Below are 24,087 nucleotides of genomic sequence, written 5' to 3' on the forward strand. Positions count from 1 at the left end.
GCTATACCTTCTCTGCTTGATTGAAAGGTCTTTGACTGTGATGACAGAAAGGTGATGGCATTGCAGTAGCTGCTTTAGAGTTTGAGTCCAAGGATGGACTCAACCCCCCTGTATCCTGACCTCCTCAGGATACAGGGGGATTTGGCCTCATGGGCTATCATTGCCACGAGAGGAAACAACTCCGCTCTGTTTTAGCTGTTGTACTGGCATCTCATTGCTGACATCGCAGGCAAGCCCTCAGAGTATTCTGCTGGTGTCTCTGGGTGTTCTGACAGCGTACCTTTCATGTTGCTGGTGCATCTCACATTTCACTGGCATAACTTTTGTAAACCACCCAGAGAGCTTCGGCTATGGGGCGGTATATAAATGTAATAAATAAATAAATAAATAGCAGGGACTTCTGCTAAATCCTGCAGCCCCTCAGTGTCTTCAAGTATAGGGTTGCTCTATAAACTTATGAATACATAGGTTGGTTTTCTCCTGTTCCGCGTGGCAAGAAGTCTCACTAGGCATTACAGATGGATGTGGGGAGTTACCACGTGAAGCAGGGTGTAAACTACTGCTTGGGTGGTCCCAGGATTTGAGCAAATGTGGGCTCACATCTGGGCATACCTATTAGCCTATTAACATATAGCCATCAAGCCCAGCCTGGTTGGTCCAGGCATAACACAGTCTCTGGGAGGGGGCCATAGCTCAGAGCTAGGCTTTGAACGCAGGAAGCCCCGAGTTCAGTTCCTGGCTTGTGCAGCCAGCCAGCAGGGCAGGGAATGGCCCCTTCCCGGTCAAGGCCTTGGAGAGCCAAGCAAGGCACTTCAGCATCTTTTGCTTGCGTGTCTCTTTTCCTCCACCCCATCTGCTCGCACGGTCTCATGGGCGGAGCATCTTTTTCCCTTTCAGAAGAGAGCAGGTGAGGGCCCAGGAAGGTCCTCCTGCTGCAGCCCTAGAAAAGGCACGTTTGGTCCCTCAAGCAGCCTAGGAACAGCTGAGCAGCAGCAGAGACAGAGCGGGGCAGGGCAGGGGCACCGCAGAGGAATGGATGGGTTGGGCGCTGTGATGGACCCTGCCCTTAACCAATAACAACAACAACAACAACAACAACAAAAAGCTGAAGGGCCCAATCCTGACTGCCCCACATCAATTAGCACAGGGAGGAGGCCGCTGAGCCATCCAGGTAGGTCAATGGGAGTTGGGCCCCACCCATGGAGGAATTTAAAGCTCCTCCGCATGGCTCACCTCTGGCTTTCCCAGCCTGAACCACGGGAGAACCATGAAGCTTAAAGTCCTCTGGCCCCTAATGGGGCTCCTCGTGCTCAGGGCTAGAGCTCAGACATCAGACTATGGGCCGGAGGAGAAGAAAGGTGAGTGCTTGCCATGGGGGGCCTGAATCCAGCCAGGAGGGGGTGGGGAGGCTGCCCGCTGTGGTGCACAATGTGTTGTGAACTGCCCAGAGAGCTTCTGCTGTTGGGTGGTAGATAGGGTGACCCATATGGAAAGGAGGACCGGGCTCCTGTATCTTTAACAGTTGTATTGAAAAGGGAATTTCAGCAGGTGTTATTTGTATATATGGGGAACCTGGGGAAATTCCCTCTTCATCACAGCAGTTAAATCTGCCCTCTTTTAAATCTAGTCACTCTAGTATAGCTCCTGCACCTTTAGCTGTGGTGATGAAGAGGGAATTTCCCCAGGTTCCCCATCTATGCAAATGACACCTGCTGAAATTCCCTTTTCTATGCAACTGTTAAAGATACAGGACCCTGGTCCTCCTTTTCATAGGGTCACCCTAGTGGTAGAGAAATGTCATGAATGAATGAGGGACGGAGGGAGGGGGTGTCTCCAGACAGGATGGGGGCCGGGGCAGGCCTGGCCTGTGCATTGCAGCAGGTCGGCGCTTTTGGCTTTCCCCATCAGCTGGGATCCGCGGTGCTTGCTGCTGGGGGTGGGGCCGGCTGCCCGTTGCCATCCGGGCAGTTGAGCCAGAAAGTCCTGTCCAGCCTCAGGAGAGTCAGTCTGCAGCGTCAGGAAGCCCGGAGGCTGAGGAACACTGGGTGCCTGTCGAGAACTGTGTTGGTGGAGATAAGAAAAAGAGGCATGCCGGGATCTCTGTCCTGGGGGAGGAGAGGGGGGGCAGTGGTTGAGGCAGACCCTCATAGACAGACCACACGGGCTCAGCTCTGCCCCCTCTGGCTACAGGGGTGGCTCAGAGGCCCTGTCTTGGACACCTTCACTCCCCACCCACCCACCCATCGTTTGAGTGGAGTAGCTGGACTCTCTGTGTGTGCAGGCTAGACCAAGTTCCTGCCGGAATAGGGAGGCTGCCCCGATCTCTGGTGTCAGAATCAAAGAGCTGGAAGGGACCTTAGAGATCACTTAGTCCCGTCCCGTCCCCCGTCCCCCCGCTCAATGCAGGCTGTGCTAGGCAAGGTGCAGCAACAGCATCGCTGACAGGGGCCCTTCCAGCCTCTGTGATATTTCTACAAGGAGAGCCTTGCTGGGCTACAGCAGTTCCACATGACGCTTTTAATGTGCAATCGCTGTGGTTTGTTGCCTCTGTTTTCACACGGGGTCAAGCACGTCTTCAAGAACTTGTAAGCAGCCCACATTTTTTGGTGTCCAACCCACAGAAATAACCCCCCCCTTTTTTAAGATGTCCCACAACAGTGCCACTATGTCCCACAGGTGTAGAAATGCCATCGCGGAGTGCTCCTTGGGAGATGGTGCTACACCTGAGCAGAGCCAGCAAACCTTTGCCACTGCATTTCCAGCACCGGGGGCAGCAGAAGGTTTCCCGAAGGCAGCGGGCAACACTGGCTTTGCTTGCTATTTGGGGGAACTATTCCTGACGTACAGGCCGGCAAAGGAGCAGGCCACCCTCGTATCAGCCCCTTTGAATATATAATGCTAAGGAGACGGCTGTGCACAGCTATAACCACCCTGGACTTGCGTCCCACTCCTAATTCTCTGCACATTTAATAGGGAAACCTGGTTTGGAATCAATGCATGGGTGACTTTTTGTGTTCGGGGATGGAGTTGCAGTCAATGGGCCAAGCATTACTTTATTTTGGGGGAGGAAGAGTTCACTTTTGAACTTGTGCAAGAGCACCAGTTCAAGGCATATTTATCAGGGAAAGTTGGCATCAACACTTGCAGCCATTACCCACATGGGTGTGAGACAATTGCTGCATCTTATGGGTGAGTTTTGGGTGGGGGGGAGGGCAGGGGGTGCAGGCCTTGCTTTGCTTTTGCAGAAGAAGAGTAGATCTTTGAGTTCGTGCAAGAGGCGCATGCCCCCCCCCAGCATTTCCTTCCCCCCCAGGTTTTAATGCTTTATTTATTTCAACAACAAAAATACAACATGCTGCCATACAACGTATTCATTATACACTGTCAATTTTTTCAGCTATTCAACAACAACAAAACACTCAGCATAACACACCTATTTATATCTAAGAATAAATTCAATAAATTTTGTATCCAATAAATTGAATTTTCATAACACTACACAAAACATTCCAAAATAAATTAAATGTAAACTGAACGAAATAGATTAGATAGTACATAAGATCAGAATATCACATATCTCCCAAGTGATGTTTTATTATATAGTAAAACAAGAATATATATATATATATATATATATATATATATATATATATATAAATTTATCTATCATAATTATTTTTCCAATAATCAATAAAAGGTTTCCATTCCTCTATAAATTTAGGGATCTGTTGTCTGCCATCTCTTAACCTCACTACTTCACTAATTTTCAATAATTGTGCAATTTGCCACACTTTAGTAAACCATTCTTTAATAGCAATTGGTTTTCTATTTTTCCAGTTCTTGGCTATTATCATCTTTGCTGCTGTTAACAAATTTGATAACAATGGCTGATGAATTTTTAAGATTTCCATATATATCAGCCTTCCTCAACCTGGGGCACTCCAGATGTGTTGGACTGCATCTCCCAGAATGCCCCAGCCAGCTGGCTGGGGCATTCTGGGAGCTGTAGTCCAACACATCTGGAGCGCCCCAGGTTGAGGAAGGCTTATCTATATGGTCTGGTGAACTGTGGCATCCCATGGTCACGCGAGGCCACAAGGGATCAGGGCCGCAAACCTGCAGGAAGTGTCACCCCCAAGCAGTGCAGTGAGAAACCTCCACAAACTCTGCCTTGGTGGCTTTGGAAGAGCCCCTGACAAGCCCACAAAGGTTCACAGCAAGGGGGAGCACAGAGGAAGGGGGGGCTGAAAATGGGCACTCGAACCTGGCAACATCTCATCCTAATCATTCAAGAGGCAGCTGGACAACCCTCTGTCAGGGATGCTTTGAGGTGGATCATAGAATAGAATCCTAGAATCCTAGAATAGCAGAGTTGGAAGGGGCCTACAAGGCCATCGAGTCCAAGCCCCTGCTCAATGCAGGAATCCACCCTAAAGCATCCCTGACAGAGGGTTGTCCAGCTGCCTCTTGAAGGCCTCTGGTGTGGGAGAGCCCACCACCTCCCTAGGTCACTGGTTCCACCGTCGCACTGCTCTAACAGTTAGGAAGTTTTTCCTGATGTCCAGCTGGAATCTGGCTGCCTTTAACTTGAGCCCGTTACTCCGTGTCCTGCACTCTGGGAGGATTAAGAAGAGATCCTGGCCCTCCTCTGTGTGACATCCTTTTAAGTACTTGAAGAGTGCTATCTTGTCTCCCCTCCATCTCCTCTTCTCCAGGCTAAACATGCCCAGTTCTTTCCGTCTCTCTTCATAGGGCTTTGTTTCCAGACCCCTGATCATCCTGGTTGCCCTCCTCTGAACACGCTCCAGCTTGTCTGCGTCCTTCTTGAATTGTGGAGCCCAGAACTGGACGCAATACTCTAGATGAGGCCTAACCAGGGCCGAATCATCGTGGCGGGAGCCAGGGAGCGTGTCCTGGACCATGCCCAGATGGGACCATGCCCAGGACTGGCGGCGCCCCCCCCTTCTGTGTAACTCACGGCCTCACTCCCATCTCACTCTCGCTTGCAGGGAAGGCGGGATTCTGCGTGGCGTCTCCCAGAGGGCTGTATGAGCCGCCGTGCCTGGTGGCCTGCGAGGGGGACAGCGAGTGCCCCGGAGATCAGAAGTGCTGTGAATTTGCTTGCAACTATCGCTGTCTGCCCCCCAGCAGAGGTAACTGCCTTTTGCCCGCCTCTCTGGCCCTGGGGGAGAAGAGGAGGAGGGAGGTCCTGGGATGAGGGCAGGCAGGTGGGCTCCTGAGGTCTCCTCCGAGCAGAGGGCAGCAAAGGCACCGTCGCATGGGAAGGAGCTACACCGTGAGGGAGGGCGCTGGCCCGGGTCCTGCCGCAGCCCAGCTGAGGAAGGTGGATCCCCTGAGCCTCCTCGAGTGGAAATGAGGGACGCCAGCCACCACCCGCCGCCAGTGCAGGAGAAGGCACGGCTCTGCCTCCACAGAGGGGTTCACAAAGTAGCCAGATTGGGGGGAGTCGTAACACAAAGTGGAGAGACATTAGCTGGGTCAGCGAGAGAAGTGGGGCTGGATTGCAGCTGGGGCTCACCGAGACCCTGGCACAGGCCTGGGGCAAAGCGGGGCTCCCAAAACGAGTTGCTGGAGAAAATGCGCAGGAGGGCGCTGTGCTTGAGCCCATGCTCCGCTTGCGGGCTTCTGAGAGGCGTCGGTGGGCCACCAAGAGAAGAGGATGCTGGACCAGAGAGGGGCCTTTGGTCTGGTCCCGCAGGCTCCCCTTTCCCACACCTGTGCCTGTGCCAGAGCGCACAATGCTCAAGTTGCCCTTGGCCTGGCCTAGCAGCCTCTTCCTCCCCCACCCCGCAGGTGACGTGGTCCTCCCATCATGGGGCCTGGAGGGGCTGGGCGGGAAAGATCTCCCCCCCCCCAGGCAGCCTTGCAGGGGCCCCACACTCTGCTTTTCATTTTGCCCCCAGAGAAGCCCGGACTCTGCCCGCCCCCTCTGTTGAAGAAGCTGCAGGGCCCTTTGTCGTGTGAGACCTCCTGCGAAGGGGACGCCTACTGCAGGGGGCCGGAGAAGTGTTGCGAGACGGGCTGCGGCCGCGTTTGCAGGCCGCCTCTGGCAGGTGAGAAACCGGCCCTGATCTGGTGCAGTCTGGAGGGGGCAGATGGAGGGGTGTGTGGGGAGATGATCAGGCACGGTCCGGCTCAGGGTCGCCAGGTACCCAGCCAAGCAGCTCAGGTGGGGCTTGTTGCTGGACATCTTCATCCCCAAAGCCTGGGAGGGGAGTTGCGGCCTCCGTCACGGGCCATTTCTCTGCTGCACCCAAAGGAAAGGGGCAACGGGCTGGTCCATGGCCGTGGGGCCACGCCTCTGCCCCGAAGGCTGCGTCGGCTCCAGGCTCAGCTGCTCCTATCAGACAGGTGGTCTAATATTGAAAGGTTCCAAAGTTTAAACATTTGACCCAACACTTCTTTGGGGGTGTTGCAATGGTGAATAACGGGAGGGATCCGTCCTTTACGCGCTCCCCAGGTCCCCCGAGGGGCAACAGCTGCTGCCAGGTGAGGTTTCCCTGGCCGGAGAGGGCACGGGGGAGGGGGAGGGCGTCATTGCAGGGTTCCCCTTATTTTCAAGTATTCAGCGGAGGCCTTCTTCCGAGGAGACTGATCCAGTCCCCTGCATCAGGGCCCCAGAGAGAGACCCTCCGGCTCAAACCGCTTCACCTTCAGCCGGCCCCCAGTTTTCGCATACATACAGTCTCCCAAGATGCAAGCAAAATGCCGTTCATTCACAGCCGCTGCTAAAAGAACGTGAACGCCCCTTTGTGAAACCTTTGTGGTAAAAGCACCAGGATAGACCTGATCTTCTATGACTCTGAAGAGTTGGAGGTGACCTTGAAGATCACCTAGTCCAGCCCCCCTTCCTTATTCAGTACCGGGTCTGCAATGCAGGGTGCAGCTACAGCATCCCTGACAGGTGGCCATCCAACCTCTGCTTCAATGCCTCCAAGAAAGGAGAACCCAGCACCTCCCAGGGCAGAGCCTGTTCCACTGCTGAACACAGCTCTCGCTGAAAGGAAGTGCCCTCCTAATGCTTAGTCAAAACCTGCTTCCCTGCCGTGTCCAACCATTGGTTCCGGTCCTGCTAGAAGTTAGTGACCCTGTTCAGATGACACACGCTAAGCCACGGCGGTTAAGCATTTTGAGCAAAACATTAGGGCTTGGCGTGTCGTGTGAACCTCTCCTAACCACAGTGGCTGCAGAACTACGGCTTAATCACACTCACTAACCATTTCATAGAATCATAGAATAGCAGAGCTGGAAGGGGCCTACAAGGCCATCGAGTCCAACCCCCTGCTCAATGCAGGAATCCACCCTAAAGCATCCCTGACAGATGGCTGTCCAGCTGCTTCTTGAAGGCCTCTAGGGTGGGAGAGCCCACAACCTCCCTAGGTCACTGGTTCCATTGTCGTACTGCTCTAACAGTTAGGACGTTTTTCCTGACATTTGCTGCAAAAGGATGAGCAGCCTAACCATGGCCTAGCCTCCTGTCTGAACAGGCCCAGTAGGATATATCTGCAGTACATGATATATGGGATACAAGCAAAAGAAAGCGTTTGTCCTCTCACATGCATATCCATCTGCATAAGCCCCACTGCAATGAGTGCCCTTCAATTTTAATAGGGATGCCGGCAAACTTTGCTGTGAGAGATTAATTCGGGGTCAGATTTGTAGTGGATTGAAAAGGGACCCAGAATCATCCAGGCTGTGGCCAAGAGTTCTGCCTCAGTCCCCTCCTGCAGTCTTCAGCCTGCAATGCCTCTTTCCTGGAGCTCCAGCTTTTGCCTTCCTTGCCAGGGGGGGGTGGGTGTTCCTGCGTTCATGGAGGTGAAGGCTGCAGGACGGCCCAGAGCTCTCGATGCTGCCAGACGTGTGGTGTGGCCTGGACAGCTGGGAAGGACCCACGGGGACTTGGGAGGGCAACGGCCATCTGCCAGTGTCCTAAGGAGAAGGACTGAGTCCACAGCGCAATTGGGCTGCACCATGAATGGAAGCTGGCTAAGGTATGCTTTAGGGTGGATTCCTGCACTGAGCAGGGGGTTGGACTCGATGGCCTTGTAGGCCCCTTCCAACTCTGCTATTCTATGATTTCTCAGGTCTGTCTTCAATCTGCTACTGTGACACTTTTGCAATCACCCCACCTTGTGGAGCAGGCCAAGTGTGTGTCATGGGAGGTCTCCACATAGCACAACTGATGTACCCAGGAGCCACTGCACCCTTTTTCTGGTGTCCCCTTCCAATTGTGACATCCTGAAACTCCTGCTTTTTCTCCAAGCCCACAAAGCCTGCCACAAGGGTGCCCCACAGACAGCCATTGCAGTGCCACACAGTGTCCAGAACATCTCTCTCGTTCTCGCTCTCTCTTTTACAGAGAAACCTGGGAAATGCCCCAGGCAGCAACGGATAAAGAAGCCTCTAGAAAAGTTTTGTCGCAACACTTGCATCCATGACCAGGAATGTCCACCTGAGGAGAAGTGCTGCTTCACAGGCTATTCCATGAGCTGCGTTAATGTCCAGCAAGGTACCAGGCCAGTCTGCCCATTAGACATCACATGAACTCACATGGGCCCACGTGCACCTGACAGACCTGGAGACCCGGGGACCTTTGGCAGAGGTGTGGTACACGCAGAGCAGATCCAGCACTGTAGTTCAGCAAAGAGGGGGAATGAGCTCATTCACAGAGGTTAACGCGGCTTTACTTTTCCATACATGTCTAAAGGAAGAACGGGGGGGGGGGGGGGGTTAGTCTACCAACCCCCTAGAACTAGATTATTTCCAACAGCAATAGCAGCGAGTGAGAAAGAGGGAGATGGTTTGGGGAGGCTGCATTCAGCAGGGCCTTCTTCGCGTTTGGATGGCACAGGTCAGGACTGATTCATTTAGAGGGATTTTGGGACAAAGAGAAAGAAACAGCGTCATGACACGTGTGTGTCCTGTGTTTCAGAGGCAGGGGAACATGAAGGGTTGTCACGGATACTTGGAAACTCTCAGCAGGTTCAGCCTGCCCTCTGCTCTATGGGCTTTTGTTTCCCAAATTCAAGTCGGGGTAATTTCCTGGCTGAGTAGACACGTGATGGTCTTCAGCCACACCTAAGCCAGGCTGCTGCTGGCCAAGCTAAGATGGTCCTAGGCAATGATGGGGAGACCAACAGCCATTTATGTAATTATTGCATTTGTATACCACCCAATAGCCGGAGCTCTCTAGGCAGTTCACAAAAAGGCTGGCTAAGCCAAGCCGTTCAGTTGCAAGACTAGGATTTGGACTGGGCCCCCAAAAACTACTCCCAGGGAAACAACAAATGTGGAGGAGTCAAGGGAACTGAGGGGAAGGAGGCCAGGAAGGGGATCTAACTTGGGATGGCTGTTGGCTAGGGCTAGGCTTGGCTTGGGACCCTGAAAAGCCTCAGCCCAACGCCCCTGGCTCCCTGTTCGCATGCCGGACGAGTCTCCCGCTGGGCTTGGAGTCAGCAGCGGGGCCACCCACCACAAGGCATGGCTCACAGGGATCCTGAGGGGCCCCAGAAGGCCTGTGAGGCCTGCCAGTGTCCTAAGGAGAAGGACTGAGTCCACAGTGCAATTAGGCTGCACCATGAATGGGAGCTGGCTAAGAATGGGACATAGACTGGACACCGGAGCAGGAGAAGCCGAGAAGGAGAGGGCTAGGAAGGGTCACAAGGAATGGGTTTGGCAGCCATGCAAGCCCTGGTCAGACCTTGGAGCTGGGGGACGGAGAGTCTGTCCACCCTGAGCCCCAGAAGCAAAGAGCGAGCAAGGGGTCACTGACGGCCCAAACCAATAGCCGTTATAGACTTCAAAAAAAGGGGGCGGACTTGTTCTTCCTCCTCCTGAGTCCACTCAAAGGGGTCAGTCGCTTGACTCTGGGGAGTGAAAGGGAGCCTTGAGGAGGCGTCAGGATACTGGGCTGAATTAAAGTGAGCTGCGTAGGCATGGCCAAGGCCCATGCTTTTGAGAGACTATTCGGCAGAACTCTGCAGGACAAAGTGGCTGCCCCCAGGGGGGCCCAGCTGGTGCCTCCGCCTCCTGATCTGCCTTGGGCTGAGGGCGCGTCAGGACTGGGCCGTGTTTCCCACTGAGACTCCAGACTGCCAGCCCTCCCTTGGCCGACCCCCCCTGGGTTGTCTGGCTGGATGGGGACCTGGTGGCCAGGAAGCACAGATCCAGGGGCCCCAAGCTGTGCAGGGGGCAGCAAAGAAACACCTTTCATGAAGTTTCAGGCGAAGACACACGAGTCGATGAACTACAGATGCCAAGACAGGCCGGCACCCGGAGCGGCTTGCTGGGCTGGCGGGAGCAAAACACCAGCTCTCTGTCGACAAGAAGTTGTCAGGGATGAGCTTCTCCATGGGAGGGGGCAGGAGGTGAGGCCGGGGCGGGGGCTCCGAGTCCAAGGCACACCAGCGGCCCTTTTCGCACCTCCAGGAATGCGGTGCTTTTACAGAGAGCGAGTGAGGAGAGGCAAGTGGGCTGTTCCGGAGTCGCTTTCCCAACTGAGAGAGCCGTTGGCTTTCTCCACCCTGTGGTGAGGCTGATGGGTGTTGGTGTTGAAAGTTGTGGCCGGCCTGGCAATGCTGACGCTGCTCATCATCACTGCCTGCAAAGCGAAGCTGGTGACCCCTGCGTCTAGGGTCCCTTCCCTGGTTTTGCACTGCACGCACACACACACAGTGTAGCAGTGGCTCTGTGCTTGTTGGGGTGGGGTGTCCTCTAATGCTAGCTGCAATGAACTTCCTTTTGGATCTGTCCATTCCAGAGGTCAGGCTTCCTGGCTGGGGATGACGCCAGGAAGATGCCGGCGCCATGGCATGTGTGAGGGCTCCAAGGCACACCAGCGGCCCCTTTCCCCACCCAGCTGTGAGTGGGAGGAGGGAGCTCCGTCCTTCTCCTGAGGTCCTCCTTTGCATGGGAACAGCAGAAGAATGGGTGGACTTTGGGGCAGGGGCTCCACGCTCTACTCAGGCAGCCAAGGCAGCTGTGCCTGGAGCAGCCTGGCAGGGGGAGAAACCGCGCGTGCCCTGACCAACGGCTGGGCTTTGCCTTTCAGAGTCGGATGCAGCCTGCCTCTCGTGAAGAAGGTCGCCCGTCTGGGACTGTGCGGTCTGGCCCTGGACTCGGGGCCTCCCTGCCAGAAGACAGCCTGGGCAGCCCCTGCTGGGGAGTAGGGTCAGGCTGGGGCAGAGGGGGCACAGCAGTCCCCAGGAAGCCCCAGGGCACTCACGGGGTGCCTCTTCTTCTCCAGGCTCTGGGTTCTCCGGCTGCCCCCTCTTGACTCCTTGTGACCTCCTGCGGTATCGCTCCCACCGTAGCCCTGTTCCATCCGGTCCCCATCACTTCCCAGAAGTGTCCAGATGAGGCCTTCATCGTGCCATCTCCCTGCCTCATTCACAAACTTTTCCAGAGGTCCACAAGATGATGTCACCTTCGACTTGTAACCCTCCCGTGTTTTCCCACCACGTCTTCCATTTAAAAAAAAAAAAAAAAATCTAACTACAGAAAATCTATTAAGGGATACCTGTGCAGCCCCTTTTGCTCAGTGGCCTGTCTGGAAGCAGCCTGGGCTTCCTTTGAGCAGGAGCTCGTTGGGGCACCTTGGCCCAATTGGGAGGATCTGGGCCTAGATGACGGAGGGCCTCATTTGCCCCCCACGTTTCACAGGCAGGCCCTGCGCCCACCTGGGCTGGCAGTGAAGCTTCATGCTTGAGGGGAAACCTGTGTGGTTAACCCTGTGAGAGGGGAAGAATCCCCAGTCAATTAGCCAATCAGTGGGGAGGAACATATTGGGATCCCAATCCACCAAGAAGAGGAAGTCACAGCTTCCAGCCACCCGAGGAAGCAAACAAGCCCTTGCACGCTTTTCCTGGAGCCAAAATGAAACTCCTTGGAGGAGGAGAGGTGGTTGAATGTTTGGCATCTCTTGATCCCAGGAATGAAAATAAAGGCCCTGCCTGCAGTGGCTGTGGGGTGTCGCTTCATGTGTGTGATGTTCACAGTTGCGCTCGTGCTCTTCTGGACCCAGGTCTCCCAACTCTGCCTTAGGGGCCGTAGCTCAGCGGGATGCAGCCCCTGCTTGCCACGCAGAAGGTCCCGGGTTCAATCTCTGGAGGCAGCATCTCCAGGTCGGGCTGGGAAGGAAATCCTGGCTGAAACCGTGGGGAACTGCTGCTGCCAGTCAGTGTTGTCAGTACTGGGTTCGATGGACCAAAGGTCTGAGAGGCTGTGTCTATACGACCACGCTCTGCAGCTGCTCACACACACACACACACACACACACACACACACACACACACACACACACACACACCCAAGGATAAGGCAGCTTCCTTGGTTCCAAGTGGTGCGCTGCATGGGCGGATCCTGACACGGGGGCAGGGTGCAGGGGCCCCATTCGCCTTGTGCCTCTCAGGCGTGGTGGGTGTGACACTTGCGCTCTGTTCCCCCGGGGGCACTGTAGTCCACCAACATGTGTGCACTCTGGGTGCTGTCTTGCACAACATGGATGACGGGCAGACAGCGGCTTCTCCCTTCTTGCAGTGCCTGCATGCAGACTTCCAACAGGCTTGGTCTCACAACTGGGCTCTGTGGGGTATTGTAGAGTATTGGACATTCATCCCTAGTCACTGTAGAGCTCCCTGAAATTGGGCGGGGGGGACGAGGACCAGAGCACAATCTTGGCCTACAGAACATCCAGGTTCAATCCATCACCAGCTAAAAGAGCTTTTGGATAGCTGCAGATGAGGAGCAGGAAAGCATCTTTCTGCCTGAGGCCCCAGAGAGCCACTGCCACTTGAAGTATAGCCAGAGTGACCCTATGGAAAGGAAGACTGGGCTCCTGTATCTTTAACAGTTGCATAGGAAAGGGAATTTCAGCAGGTGTCATTTGCATGCATGCAGCACCTGGTGAAATTCCCTCTTCATCACAACAGTTAGAGCTGCAGGAGCGATATTACAGTGCCCAGATACAAAAGAGGGCAGGGCTCCTGCAGCTTTAACTGTTGTGAAGAAGAGGGAAGAGTCCTGACACTGAAGCAGACCAAGGGTCCATCTAGTCCAGCATTTCATTCACACAGTGGCCCACCATCTGCCCATGGAAAATTTACAAGTTCTGTATGAGTGTCCTTTTATGCACTTTTTCCACCTGCACAATACCCTTTTGTAGGTGCTGTGACCAGAACGTTACAGAGTATTCCAAGTGTGGTCACATCACAGATTTGTATAATGCGATCATGGCATTTTCTTTTCAATCCCTTTCATAATTATGCGTAACATGGATTGTGCCTTTCTCACAGCAGCTACACACTGGGTCAACATTTTCACCAAGCTGTCCATCACAACCCCAAGATCTCTTTCTTGTTCAGTCACCGACAGTTCAGATCCCATCAGGTTACACTTGAAGTTTGGGGTTTTTTGCCCCAACAAGCAGTACTTTACACACACTGAATGGCACCTGTCATTTGGCCATTCTCCCAGTTTCAACATCTCCTTTTACAGCTCATGCCAATCCCTTTTTGTTTTAACCACCTAAAATAATTTAGTGTCAGCAAATTTGGCCACATCACTGCTCACTCCTAATTCCAGATCGTTTCTGAACAAGTTGGAAAGTAGGGCTGTGTACCGCCTTGGGCTGAGGCCCCGAATCCAAGGCGAGGTGGGCTGGTTCGGCTTGCCTTGGTTCCGAGGCGGTTCCGGCTCAACCCGAGGCAACCCGAAGCCGATCGGCTCCGAAGCTTTGGGCACCTCGGGGTGCTTCGGAGCAGCACTGAGCAGTCCTCCTTACCTGCTGCCATTGCCACCGCCACTGCTCGATGTCAGTAGAACCAGGCCGCATGCAATTTTAAGATATGGCAGGGGCTGTAGAGATTAGTACCTCTATGGCCACAAGTTACAGTGGCCATAGAGGTACTAATCTTCAGAGTCCCCACAATATCTTAAAATTGCGCATGGCCTGGTTCTACTGACATACGGCGCCGGAAGCCCACAGGAGCAACGAGCAGGAGGAGGAGGAGGCAGTGATGGCAGCAGGTAAGTGGGGAGAGCAGGGATAGGGAGTCTTTTCTGGGTGCCGGCTGCGCAGCTGGTACCCAGGGACTGCAAGCCCCAGGGTACCGGCCCTGCAGCCAGCATCTAGAAAAGTCCGAGTCACCTCGGAGGGTCCAAATCTCACCTTGGTTTTGGCACCGAGGCAAGTCGGACAACCCACGAAGCACCCCAGAGGCAAATAGGAGCTGCGATTTGGGAGGCGAATCGGGGGGTTGGTGCACAGCCCTTTTGTAAAGCATTGGTCCCAATCGTGATCCCTGTGAGACCCCACTATTTACTTCCCTCCATTGGGGCAATGGATCATTTCTTCCTACTCTGTTTTCTGTTCTTTAACCCGTTCCTGATCCATCAGAGGACCTCTCCTCTTCTTCCATGACTGCTAAATTTGCTCAGGAGACCTTGAGGAGGGACTTTGTCGAAAGCCTTTTGGAAGTCCAGGTAAACAATGTCCACCAGATCACCCCTCACAGGTTTTGGTAAAAAAAAAAAAAAAAACACCTCTATGTCGCTTTTAGAGAAAAACAGAGACCCCCACGCCCACCCCACCCCCTCCCTGCAACCCATCCAAATGCCGCATCTTCAGAGTGCCTGGATTCAGCTGAGAGGGTCCGCCGTGACACGTCAGGATTGGGCCACTGCACACCACGTTGTGCCTCTTTTCACTCTGTGGGAAATTTGGCAATCTCAAAAACAGACGGCTCATCGTGTTTTGTACAAAGTACAGCACCCTTATTTATGCAAACATTCTGTTAATTAGCTGCTTCCCATGCTCAGGGGGGAAGACATTGCTGGGAGTTGTAAAACAACAGACCACAGCAGCCCGAAGAAGCTTAAAAGACTGAGAGGCCCTAAGTGCTGGCAAAAAGGACACCTTAAGAGCCATTGATGGAAGGGCTGGATGAGTGCTGTGGCGTGGGGATTCCCTGAAATGTACCCCCCCCCATCCCTGCTCTCCAGGAGCCCTTGGAGTGCCTCTCCTGCCACTTTCACCAACACTGTTCCCCCCACCAGCAGCAGCACCGCCCGTTACCGTGAGGCTGCCCACCCCCAGGTGCCCCATGCAATACACAGCAGACCAGGTCTCCCCCACCCCACCCCCTTGATGCTCCCCCGCTAACTTGCAAGCCAAACAGACACTTGTGCTGCTGGAAGCTCATTGCATTTTTATTCAATTCAAGGCTGCGTTGCCCAGTGTGCAGGGCCCAGGAGCAAGGGAGGATTCGGAGGCGATTCCTGGCCCTCCAGGTGAGACGTCCTGCGGAGAGGCTCTTCCTCGCTGGACTCCAGGTTAGCCAATCCCTGGGACAGAAGGGGACACACCATCATCAGGATGCTCATCCCAGACACCTGTCAGTCACTCAGCTGACATGGGACCCCCAACACAAAAAGACGGGGCTGCAATGTGTGAGGGGGGGCTGCAGGAGCATCATCCAGGCATGACCATGGACCCAGATGCAGGCCTTGTTGGTCCTCTGTCCCCCTCTCAGCCTGCACCCGGGCGCTTCTCTTACCTCCAGTGACCTTCATGCACACGTGGCCACAGCCATTGCTGCAGCACTTTTTCCCCGGGCCACAAGAGGCATCACTGCTGCATTCTTCCACGCAGATCCCAGAGCCGGAGGGTTTGGGACACCCTCTAAGACGTGTCGTGGTACACACTGAAAGGAAAACAAGTTTCTTCCATGCTAGAATGCATCAAGGCGGCCTTCTCCAGCCTGGTTCCCTGAAGATGTATTGGACTACAACTCCTATCATCTAGAGCCAGTACAGGCCAGAGCTGCACCTCATGGGCACTGCCAGGCTAGGCAGGGCTGCTTTGGTGCTCCTGAGGCACAATTTGCTGGAAGCAGAAGTTCTGCCCAGCACTTTCCCATGGCGTCCAGCAGTGCGCCAGCAGTGTTGCCCAGCAGTGCCCGTTCCCATGGCTCAGACCCTCCAATTCCATTTACTCACAAGGAGTTCCCATCAGCAAAAGCCCCCCAAAACATCAAATAAAAGTCTACTGCTTACAGGGTCATCGCAGACTAAGGGTGTCCACGTTCTTTCAAATTGGGACTTGCCTGTCTGAAACATTCAGTTCCATTCTTCCCAAAACAACACTTGATGAGTATAGAATTAGAGTAGAGCTTAACGGTACTGACTGATATGGTTAGGAACAGGGCCGCCCCTCCCCGCCCCTCCTCAGCCCTCTCGCTTTCCCCCCACGTTGCATTTCCATCCCTTTCTCTCTCCTTCCCCAACTCACCCCCCTCCACTAACCTGCTTGGACCTCAGTCATTGGACAGGACTTTGCCCTGAGCCTTGGACCCCCTGGCACCGTGCCATGCCTGCCATGCTGGCGTTGCGCCCTCCCTCTGCCCTCCGGCGCCTGCACTGCTCGTGGCAGAGCCCTTCTGCTTCCTGAGGCAGCGACATGTCGGGCCGAATCTCACCATGACCGCTGCATCTGCGTTGACACGCTTCAAGACTCGGGAAATTATTTCGACTTGCTCTGCAGCCGCTGTAGCTAACTTCGATACAACTCTGGGTCCTCGAGTCGTAGAACCAGTGGTGAAAGTGAGCCAGGCAACGACCAGGCGGTATAGAGAGGCAGCAGATATCTGGAAGGGGGGGGAATACCCGGGGCTCGTCTATACGGGCACTTTTCCCCGCAGTAGCTTTGGAGTGGCGGCAGGTGATCTACATGATGGAGCTGCCACTCCGAAGCGATCCAGGGGCAAAAGCCCCCAAGCTGTGCTCTAAAAAAAGTTGGGCACTTACCCCGACTTTGTTAGCTTGGAGTGAGGCTCCTTGCCTCTGCGGACTCTTGTTAAAAATGAAAGGGGGGGGTAGATATTCTGCGAGGGAGGGAGCACCCCATTCCTACCCCCATTTAGCTGTAAATGCGATCCCTAACATTTGCAGCTCTTTTTTAAAAAGAAAGAAAAACAAAACTTAGGCCAATTTAAACAAAAAACAAACCCTAACCCTGGAAGAGGGGCGCGGAAGCTCCCAGGCACCCGGGAACTGTTGCATGTGTGCTCAGGTGGGCGGGCGTGGCGGGGGCGGCACCTATCAGAAAGCCCACAACTGCGCTCCTTCTGATGTAGATGGTCGGAAGGAGCGCCAATGCGGTGGCACGCCACCTCGGGCTGCCCCGTGCTGCAGACCCGACAGCATCAAGACGAGGGACCAGAGAGCAGAAAGTCTGGCGGACTGAAGCATTTGGTTCCTTGATTGTATAATTACCAGATTTGCTGGCAGAAGGAGAGCAGGTCACATGCGTGGGGCTGGTGGTGGATCTGCTCCCTGGTTGCCAGGGTGCCCTGAGCAGAGGGCTTTTGGCTTAGGGTGACCATATGGAAAGGAGGACAGGGCACCTGTATCTTTAACAGTTGTATTGAAAGGGGAATTTTAGCAGGTTCCATATGTATGCATGCAACACTTGGAGAAATTCCCTTTTCAATACAACAGTTAAAGGTGCAGGAGCCCTGCCCTCTTTTGTATCTAGCCATTCTAGTGTAGCTCCTGCAGCTTTAAGGGTTGTGATGAAGAGGGAATTTCACCAGGTGCTGCATGCATACAAATGACACCTGCTGAAATTCCCCTTTCTATGCAACTCTTATTATTATTATTAATAATAATAATAATAATAATAATTTTTATTTCTATAGCGCCATCAAGTTTTCATGGTGCTGTACAGAACAAAAGATAAAGATCTTAAAGATACAGGAGCCCGGTCCTCCTTTTCATAGGGTCACCCAATTTTGGCTCCCCTCAAACGTGGAGCGAAAGGAGAGACACGCTCTGGTGCTGTGGCTGATACACAACGAACGTTTTATTGTTTCCAAATTTAAAAAGGTTTAGCGTTTCGGATTCAAAGGGATCCTTCCTCAGGAGTTGTAATGAACAAGAAGGGAGGGAACTTGAGTGGCAAACCGCACGCAAACAAAGCCAATTTGCTTAATCAAAGAAGCTTCAACGATTGCTGTACGTTCTGCCGTCTGAACTGAAAATTCTTTTTCTTTGCACAGGCTTTATTCTTTGCACAGAATTTTCAGTTCAGACGGCAAAACGTACAGCAAGACACCACAAGGAGTGGGGCCAGAATTCAGACAGGCGCTTAAAAGGGAAGCGTCCTTTGAAAAAGGGGGGACAGGAAAGATGTCCCCTTGCGTGGCCCAGATTCGGGGGCCGGACTCTTAGAGAAGCATCCCTGCGAAATTGCCCTTCCAGAGGCTCAAAGGCCTGGCTAGCTGGCTGGGTTCCTGTCCTTACCTGTTTGTCCAGTTGCCGATGGCAGCTCAGCCCAGGCGAAGAGGAGCCCCACAAGGAAGAGGAGAATGAAGCGAGCCTTCATGGTGCCGCTGGTGCCACTTGCAGAAGGCCCCGAGTGCCAGGAATGCCGTGTTTTTAAAGAGAGCGTTAAGGAAGAGGGAAGGGGACTATTCCGGGGTCGCTTTCCCAACCGAGAGAGCCGTTGGCTTTCCCCACTCTGTGGTGAGGCTGATGGGTGTTGGTGTTGAAAGTTGTGGCCGGTCTGGCAATGCTGACGCTGCTCATCCTCACTGCCTGCAAAGCAAAGCTGGCGACCCCTGCGTCTAGGGTCCCTTCCCTGGTTTTGCACTGCCCGCGCACACACAGACACATGCACAGAGTTTGGCACTATGAAAGTGGTATATAAAAGGCAGGAGCCACGTGAAGCATGATATAGTGGTATGAAAGCGGTATATGCAGGTGTCAATGGACCCATACCACTATAAAGCAGTCGTGTGGCTCCTGCTTTTTATATACCACCTTTATTCCACTTTCATAGTGCAATATCCTGCTTGGTGTAGGTTAGGCGTTAGTTTAGCAGTGGCCCTGTCCTTGTTGGGGCGCAGTGTCCTCTAATGCTGATTGCAATGGATTTCCTTTTGGATCTGTTCATACCAGAGGTCAGGCGTCCTGGCTGGGGAAAACCCACGCACAGCAAAGCCACAGGCCAGATGAGTAAACTTCTGAGTAAACACCTAAAGGACTGACTTTTAATAGTGTGGTCAATCAGAAGTTTTTTTTTCAAGTCTAAAAAAGCAAACTAGAAAGAAGTTTGGACATCAGGAAAAACTTCCTGACTGTTAGAGCAGTACAACAATGGAATCAGTTACCTAGGGAGGTTGTGGACTCTCCCACACTAGAGGCCTTCAAGAGGCAGCTGGACAACATCTGTCAAGGATGCTTTAGGGTAGATCCTTGCATTGAGCAGAGGGTTGGACTCGATGGCCTTAGGCCCCTTCCAACTCTAATATTCTATGATTCTATTATTGTAAGTCTCTGAAACCCTATGCTTGCTTCTGAGATCTTCTGTTTATTCACAAGTAAGTCTCTTTCTCTGTTCAAAGGGGTTTACACAAAGGTAAGCATGAATCTGATTTTAGTATGGCTTGGAAGTAAATGCAGTTGAAATCAATGGGATTTACTCTTGAGTAAGGGAACCAGCAGATCTCTATTTTATGAACTTGCACAGCTCCACATGATCAAAGGAAAGGAAAATCAATCCTTTGCACTGGTGGACTATCAGGAAAATGGGTTTAAGGGGGGGGGGGAATTCCTAAAAAAAATCAAGGGATTAACCAGTCTGATTCAAACTTGGCATAGAATCTTAGAATCATAGAATAGCAGAGTTGGAAGGGGCCTACAAGGCCATCGAGTCCAACCCCCTGCTCAATGCAGGAATCCACCCTAAAGCATCCCTGGCAGATGGTTGTCCAGCTGCCTCTTGAAGGCCTCTAGGGTGGGAGAGCCCACAACCTCCCTAGGTAACTGACACCATTGTCTAACTGCTCTAACAGTCAGGACGTTTTTCCTGATGTCCAGCTGGAATCTGGCTTCCTTTATCTTAAGCCCATTATTCCATGTCCTGCACTCTTGGAGGATGGAGAAGAGATCCTGGCCCTCCTCTGTGTGACAACCTTTTAAGTCTTTGAAGAGTGCCATCATGTCTCCCCTTAATCTTCTCTTCTCCAGGCTAAACATGCCCAGTTCTTTCAGTCTCTCTTCATAGGGCTTTATTTCCAGACCCTTGATCATCCTGGTCGCCCTGGTCACCATGCTGAAAATCTTCCTTAACTGCTATCATTGTGCCAATTTTGATCTCTTTATCTTTAAAAATGAGGAAGCTGTGGTCAAGGAGAGTTCATTTTACACATTTCTTCTAAGGCGAAAATGCCTACTCAGGAGTAGCAACAGAGTTAAATGGGACCTCTCTCCTTCCCCCTTCACAGTTGAGCAGAGAACCACCCTGCCCTCCTCTTTTGTTAGCAAGACCACCCTTAGACACACATTTCCCCCAATAAAGGACTGGATGACTGGATATAACACAACAACAGGAATACCTGGGAGGGAGGAGCACATGAGCAGGGGGTTGGACTCGATGGCCTTGTAGGCCCCTTCCAACTCTGCTATTCTATGATTCTATGATTTATTTCACAGGGAGGGGAAATAATCCAGACTTTCCCCGCTCCAAAAAGACATGAAACATGAAGGGGAAGAGGTGAAATGAGCGCAGGACAGGAACGACGTCATGTGAGGCTGCAAAACCGCATACCAGGCATGGCGAGTGTGCGATAAATCACTAGTGTGATGGAGCTCTATACTGTATGTCTAGGTGGATGGGCTGTGCCCCACATGCCAAGATCTCTGAAAGGAAAACAGCGATTATATCTCACACTAAAACTGCCACCCAAACCATATATTCTGAAATAAGTCATATGTTGATTCATACAGTTTTCATTTTGTTTTCTAATGTAGCATGCATTTTGTGGATTGGGTTGCCGAGGTAGGGGTCGGAGGCAGCAAAAGAGGAGGAAAGGAATTTGGGGATGGGAAAGTTCACGCTGAGAGGGAGTGGACAAGGGGCGTACACTGCTGCTGCCATCCGAAAACATCCTGCCAGGCTCCACCCACCAGTGTAAATGGCAGGAAGCATGATGCAGTGAAGAACCGATTTTAATCCCGCAAAGAATCTGGAGGCAGAAGCCCCCGTAAGCTGTGGGATAAAACGCCCGGTGTGGCGAAACATTAAGCCCCGCTAAGCTCTACAAGGTATTTCTTTCTGTTTCTTTCCTCTGAGCTCATCTCAGCTGTTCCGCCATAAATGATCCACCTTAAGGAGAGGTGAGTAACTTCCCTTGGTCACGGGTTGCATCATGCCCTGAAACCCACAGTGGGCTGCCCCCTGCCCCCACTCCCACTGAAGTGACCACTGAATTTCTGCTGTGGGCCTGTTTTTGCTTGAAAACAGTGAGGTTTCTATGCCTTGTTTTTAAGCAAAATTGTTGCTGCAGCAGCAAATTCAGCAGCGTGAGTTGGAGCAGCATTGGCTGCAATAAGGCCACAGGCAGGGGTGGCTCGGGGGAGTCCCATCCAGCCCACAGGCCGTGTGTGTTGTTCTCTAAGCCTCACCTTGGAACTTGTCCAGATTTGGGGCTCAAATACAAACTTTTGTTTCATACAGGAAAAGTGCACATTTGGGTGCATGCTTTTAAAATGTGCACTGAAATGCACATTTTCCTACACTGCATAAAGCATAAAAACTAGAATGTTTCCAAAATGGGCATTTTGAAAAAAGAAAAACCAATGCATTTTTGAATGTAAATGCAAGTTCCGTGACATGTGAGTTTTCAGTAAAAATGGACTTGCATTTATGTCCGTTTTTGTGGGGTGCAAACTGGGCAAATTCTGGTCAAAACTGAATCCACATGAAATTCTACTGAATATTTATTTATTTATTTATTTATTACATTTTTATACCGCCCAATAGCCGAAACTCTCTGGGCGGTTCACAAAAATTAAAACCATAGTAAAACGACCAACAGGTTAAAAGCACAAATACAAAATACAGGAGAAACGAACGCTGGCATGTAAACCGTGAGCTCTGGTTTTATCACAGCTTTTATCGCAGTAATTGTATTTGTAAAACTTCCCTGCAACTTCTGAAATATCAGCCTTGTATGGTATGGGCAGCCAGCTAAAGACTCAAGGTCAAAGACTAAAGGAAGAGAAGAGATACCGAGGGAGGAGGATAATTAATCAGAATAAGAAACCCTCCTGCTGCCATTTACAAATGACGGCGGTTTGAAAGTTTGTTAAAATTACTGCTGACAAACTCTTGCTAAGGATTTAATACAAACATTTAGCCTGTTTAAAAACTGCCTGTGCCTGAAGATACCAATTTGCTACAACTAGCCAAGCACAATATACTTACTACATACATAACTAAACAGAGAAGATTGACGGGGGAGGAAAGGAATTTAAGTTGCTGCAACTTCAAATGGAGTTGACTCAAAGTCGCTAAAATCACCCCTAGCCAGACTTTGCCTTTGCCTTTGCCTCTGCCCCATGCCAATTCTTTAGCAGGTAATTAGCTCCCGATAAAGAGATGGTATTAACCAGGACTGGCTATTAAATGCTTGGACTCCCTCCTACCCTCTCCTTTACGGGGGGACGTAAGAAACGGAAAATCCAAACAAAGATCACACAGTTCTTTGAAGGAGCAGGCAATGAGTCGGGAATCGAGGAGGCTGAAAAGGGGACTGTGGAGACTGAAGAGGCCAATTCTGGGAGGATTGGGGTGACCAACATTAATCTTGCTCTAGAGTGGTCTTTGGGCTCTAATAGCAGCTCATTAGTCACGGGCTGCCAAGAGCACACCTTTGACAACATGGGTGCTGATATTTCTGCCTCAGAGCCACCAACAGCAGAGAGTGGGGCCTCCCACGTGCCAATCTCCTCCTCCCCCAAACATTCCCTCCTGGATGAAATGATGTCAAGACAACTAACAGAGCTGGCAAAGAGCAACGGAAAAGCAAACCAGGCAGATTCATCTCGTCTAACATTGCCATCTGCCTGTGAAGGTGTATTCCTGGAAGGATGGCTTGTCGCCATGTCTAAAGATATTGGACACATTAAGCGCTCTCTGGTGGAAAGCAACAAGCTTTTAAGAATGTTGGCAGATACTCATAATCCTTCTCGAACCAACACTGACAATCTTGGAAATAAAGAAGGACATGATATCATAAACAATCTTCCACTCATAACTGAGCCTGAGAAGGGGCGAAATGATCTAAGTAAGAAGCAAAGTAGCAAAAATAAGAGGAACAATGTTAACACCACAAAGAAAAGTAAAAACATAAAAAGAGCAAAGACAGTCAAATATAAGAAAATGGATTATAAGAAACTATGTAACCTGTTAGGGAAGATGACCATAACCAATTCTAAATCTAGTCGAAACAACTCTACATCCAAGTCTACTTTTAACGGGGGAAACCCTCTTCTGTCCAATGACATAGTCCAAGCACCCCATCCTACTACAGGAGAAGAAATTATAAGTTTGACACCTCCATTGGCCCGGGACCTAGAGGGACAAGACCCTTGGATAGACGCCCTGCACAAAACTAAGCCATCGCAGAAGCTAGCTCCAAGAACTGTAAGGCCGACCCCCCCACCCCTTGGAACTTGGTGCTGAATCAATATAAATTAGTTTTTGTAAATTACCCCAAACCAAAGGGAAATTTAACTCAAAATGCACGGAAATTAGATTTTTCAATGTTCTTAGAAGCTGCTTCCCAGGGGACTCTTACAACTCCTAATGTGAATAGTGTAGAATATCTTTATAATGGGCAACGAGTTTGAGCAATTGTCACCTTTCCTAACTGGACTATTGCCAGATGAGTTTATGAATGCAGAGAGACTATTTTTTTTTGGAGAGAGGAGTGGAAGTTACTAGGCTATTTGAAAATCTGGCCCAACCTCAGCCGTTACTCCCCTATTTCAAAAGTTGGCTACAAAAATCTGGCACCGATGTCCCATACTGCAACAAGGATCTGATCACCCTGGATAATCCAATTCACGGCCTCCATGCGATCCAGGACCTTGCTGGAAGTTCGAGCATGAACCAGCTAAGCAGCAGCGCCCAAGAGGCATCTGGTAACCAGGCAGCTCTGGAAGGCACCTCAAGTGAACACTACCTGCAAGTGCCAGTGGAAATAAGCCTATTGCCAACAT

At 51.8% G+C, this 24,087-nt stretch overlaps 2 protein-coding genes across 2 annotated transcripts; one reads left to right on the forward strand and one right to left on the reverse strand.

Moving 5' to 3' along the window:
• The first annotated feature begins 1,294 nt into the window (after positions 1 to 1,294).
• On the forward strand, positions 1,295 to 6,858 carry LOC134411442 (WAP four-disulfide core domain protein 3-like). The gene is made up of 5 exons (XM_063145280.1): positions 1,295 to 1,358; positions 5,010 to 5,153; positions 5,925 to 6,074; positions 6,501 to 6,510; positions 6,795 to 6,858. The coding sequence occupies exons 1-5, from the start codon at positions 1,295 to 1,297 to the stop codon at positions 6,856 to 6,858; spliced, it is 432 nt and encodes a 143-aa protein (XP_063001350.1).
• Positions 6,859 to 15,308: 8,450 nt separating this feature from the next.
• Positions 15,309 to 18,443, reverse strand: LOC134395231 (kunitz-type serine protease inhibitor B1-like). The gene is made up of 4 exons (XM_063121354.1): positions 18,322 to 18,443; positions 16,497 to 16,664; positions 15,576 to 15,722; positions 15,309 to 15,363 (listed from the first exon to the last, which is right to left on the reverse strand). Exons 1-4 carry the CDS (start codon positions 18,401 to 18,403, stop codon positions 15,353 to 15,355), a joined length of 408 nt encoding a protein of 135 aa, XP_062977424.1. The 5' UTR covers positions 18,404 to 18,443; the 3' UTR covers positions 15,309 to 15,352.
• Between the last annotated feature and the right edge of the window lie 5,644 nt (positions 18,444 to 24,087).

Source organism: Elgaria multicarinata, chromosome 1, assembly GCF_023053635.1.
Source record: "Elgaria multicarinata webbii isolate HBS135686 ecotype San Diego chromosome 1, rElgMul1.1.pri, whole genome shotgun sequence".
NCBI lineage: Eukaryota > Metazoa > Chordata > Lepidosauria > Squamata > Anguidae > Elgaria > Elgaria multicarinata.

Coding starts and splice junctions, on each gene's coding strand:
- LOC134395231 (XM_063121354.1), bottom strand. CDS start 18,403: ATGAAGGCTCGCTTCATTCTCCTCTTCCTTGTGGGGCTCCTCTTCGCC. Junction 16,665..18,321: donor ATCGGCAACTGGACAAACAG/GTAAGGACAGGA, acceptor CCCCCCTTCCAG/ATATCTGCTGCCTCTCTATA. Junction 15,723..16,496: donor ACGCAGATGCAGCGGTCATG/GTGAGATTCGGC, acceptor TTTTCCTTTCAG/TGTGTACCACGACACGTCTT.
- LOC134411442 (XM_063145280.1), top strand. CDS start 1,295: ATGGGGCTCCTCGTGCTCAGGGCTAGAGCTCAGACATCAGACTATGGG. Junction 1,359..5,009: donor TGGGCCGGAGGAGAAGAAAG/GTGAGTGCTTGC, acceptor TCTCGCTTGCAG/GGAAGGCGGGATTCTGCGTG. Junction 5,154..5,924: donor CTGTCTGCCCCCCAGCAGAG/GTAACTGCCTTT, acceptor TTTTGCCCCCAG/AGAAGCCCGGACTCTGCCCG.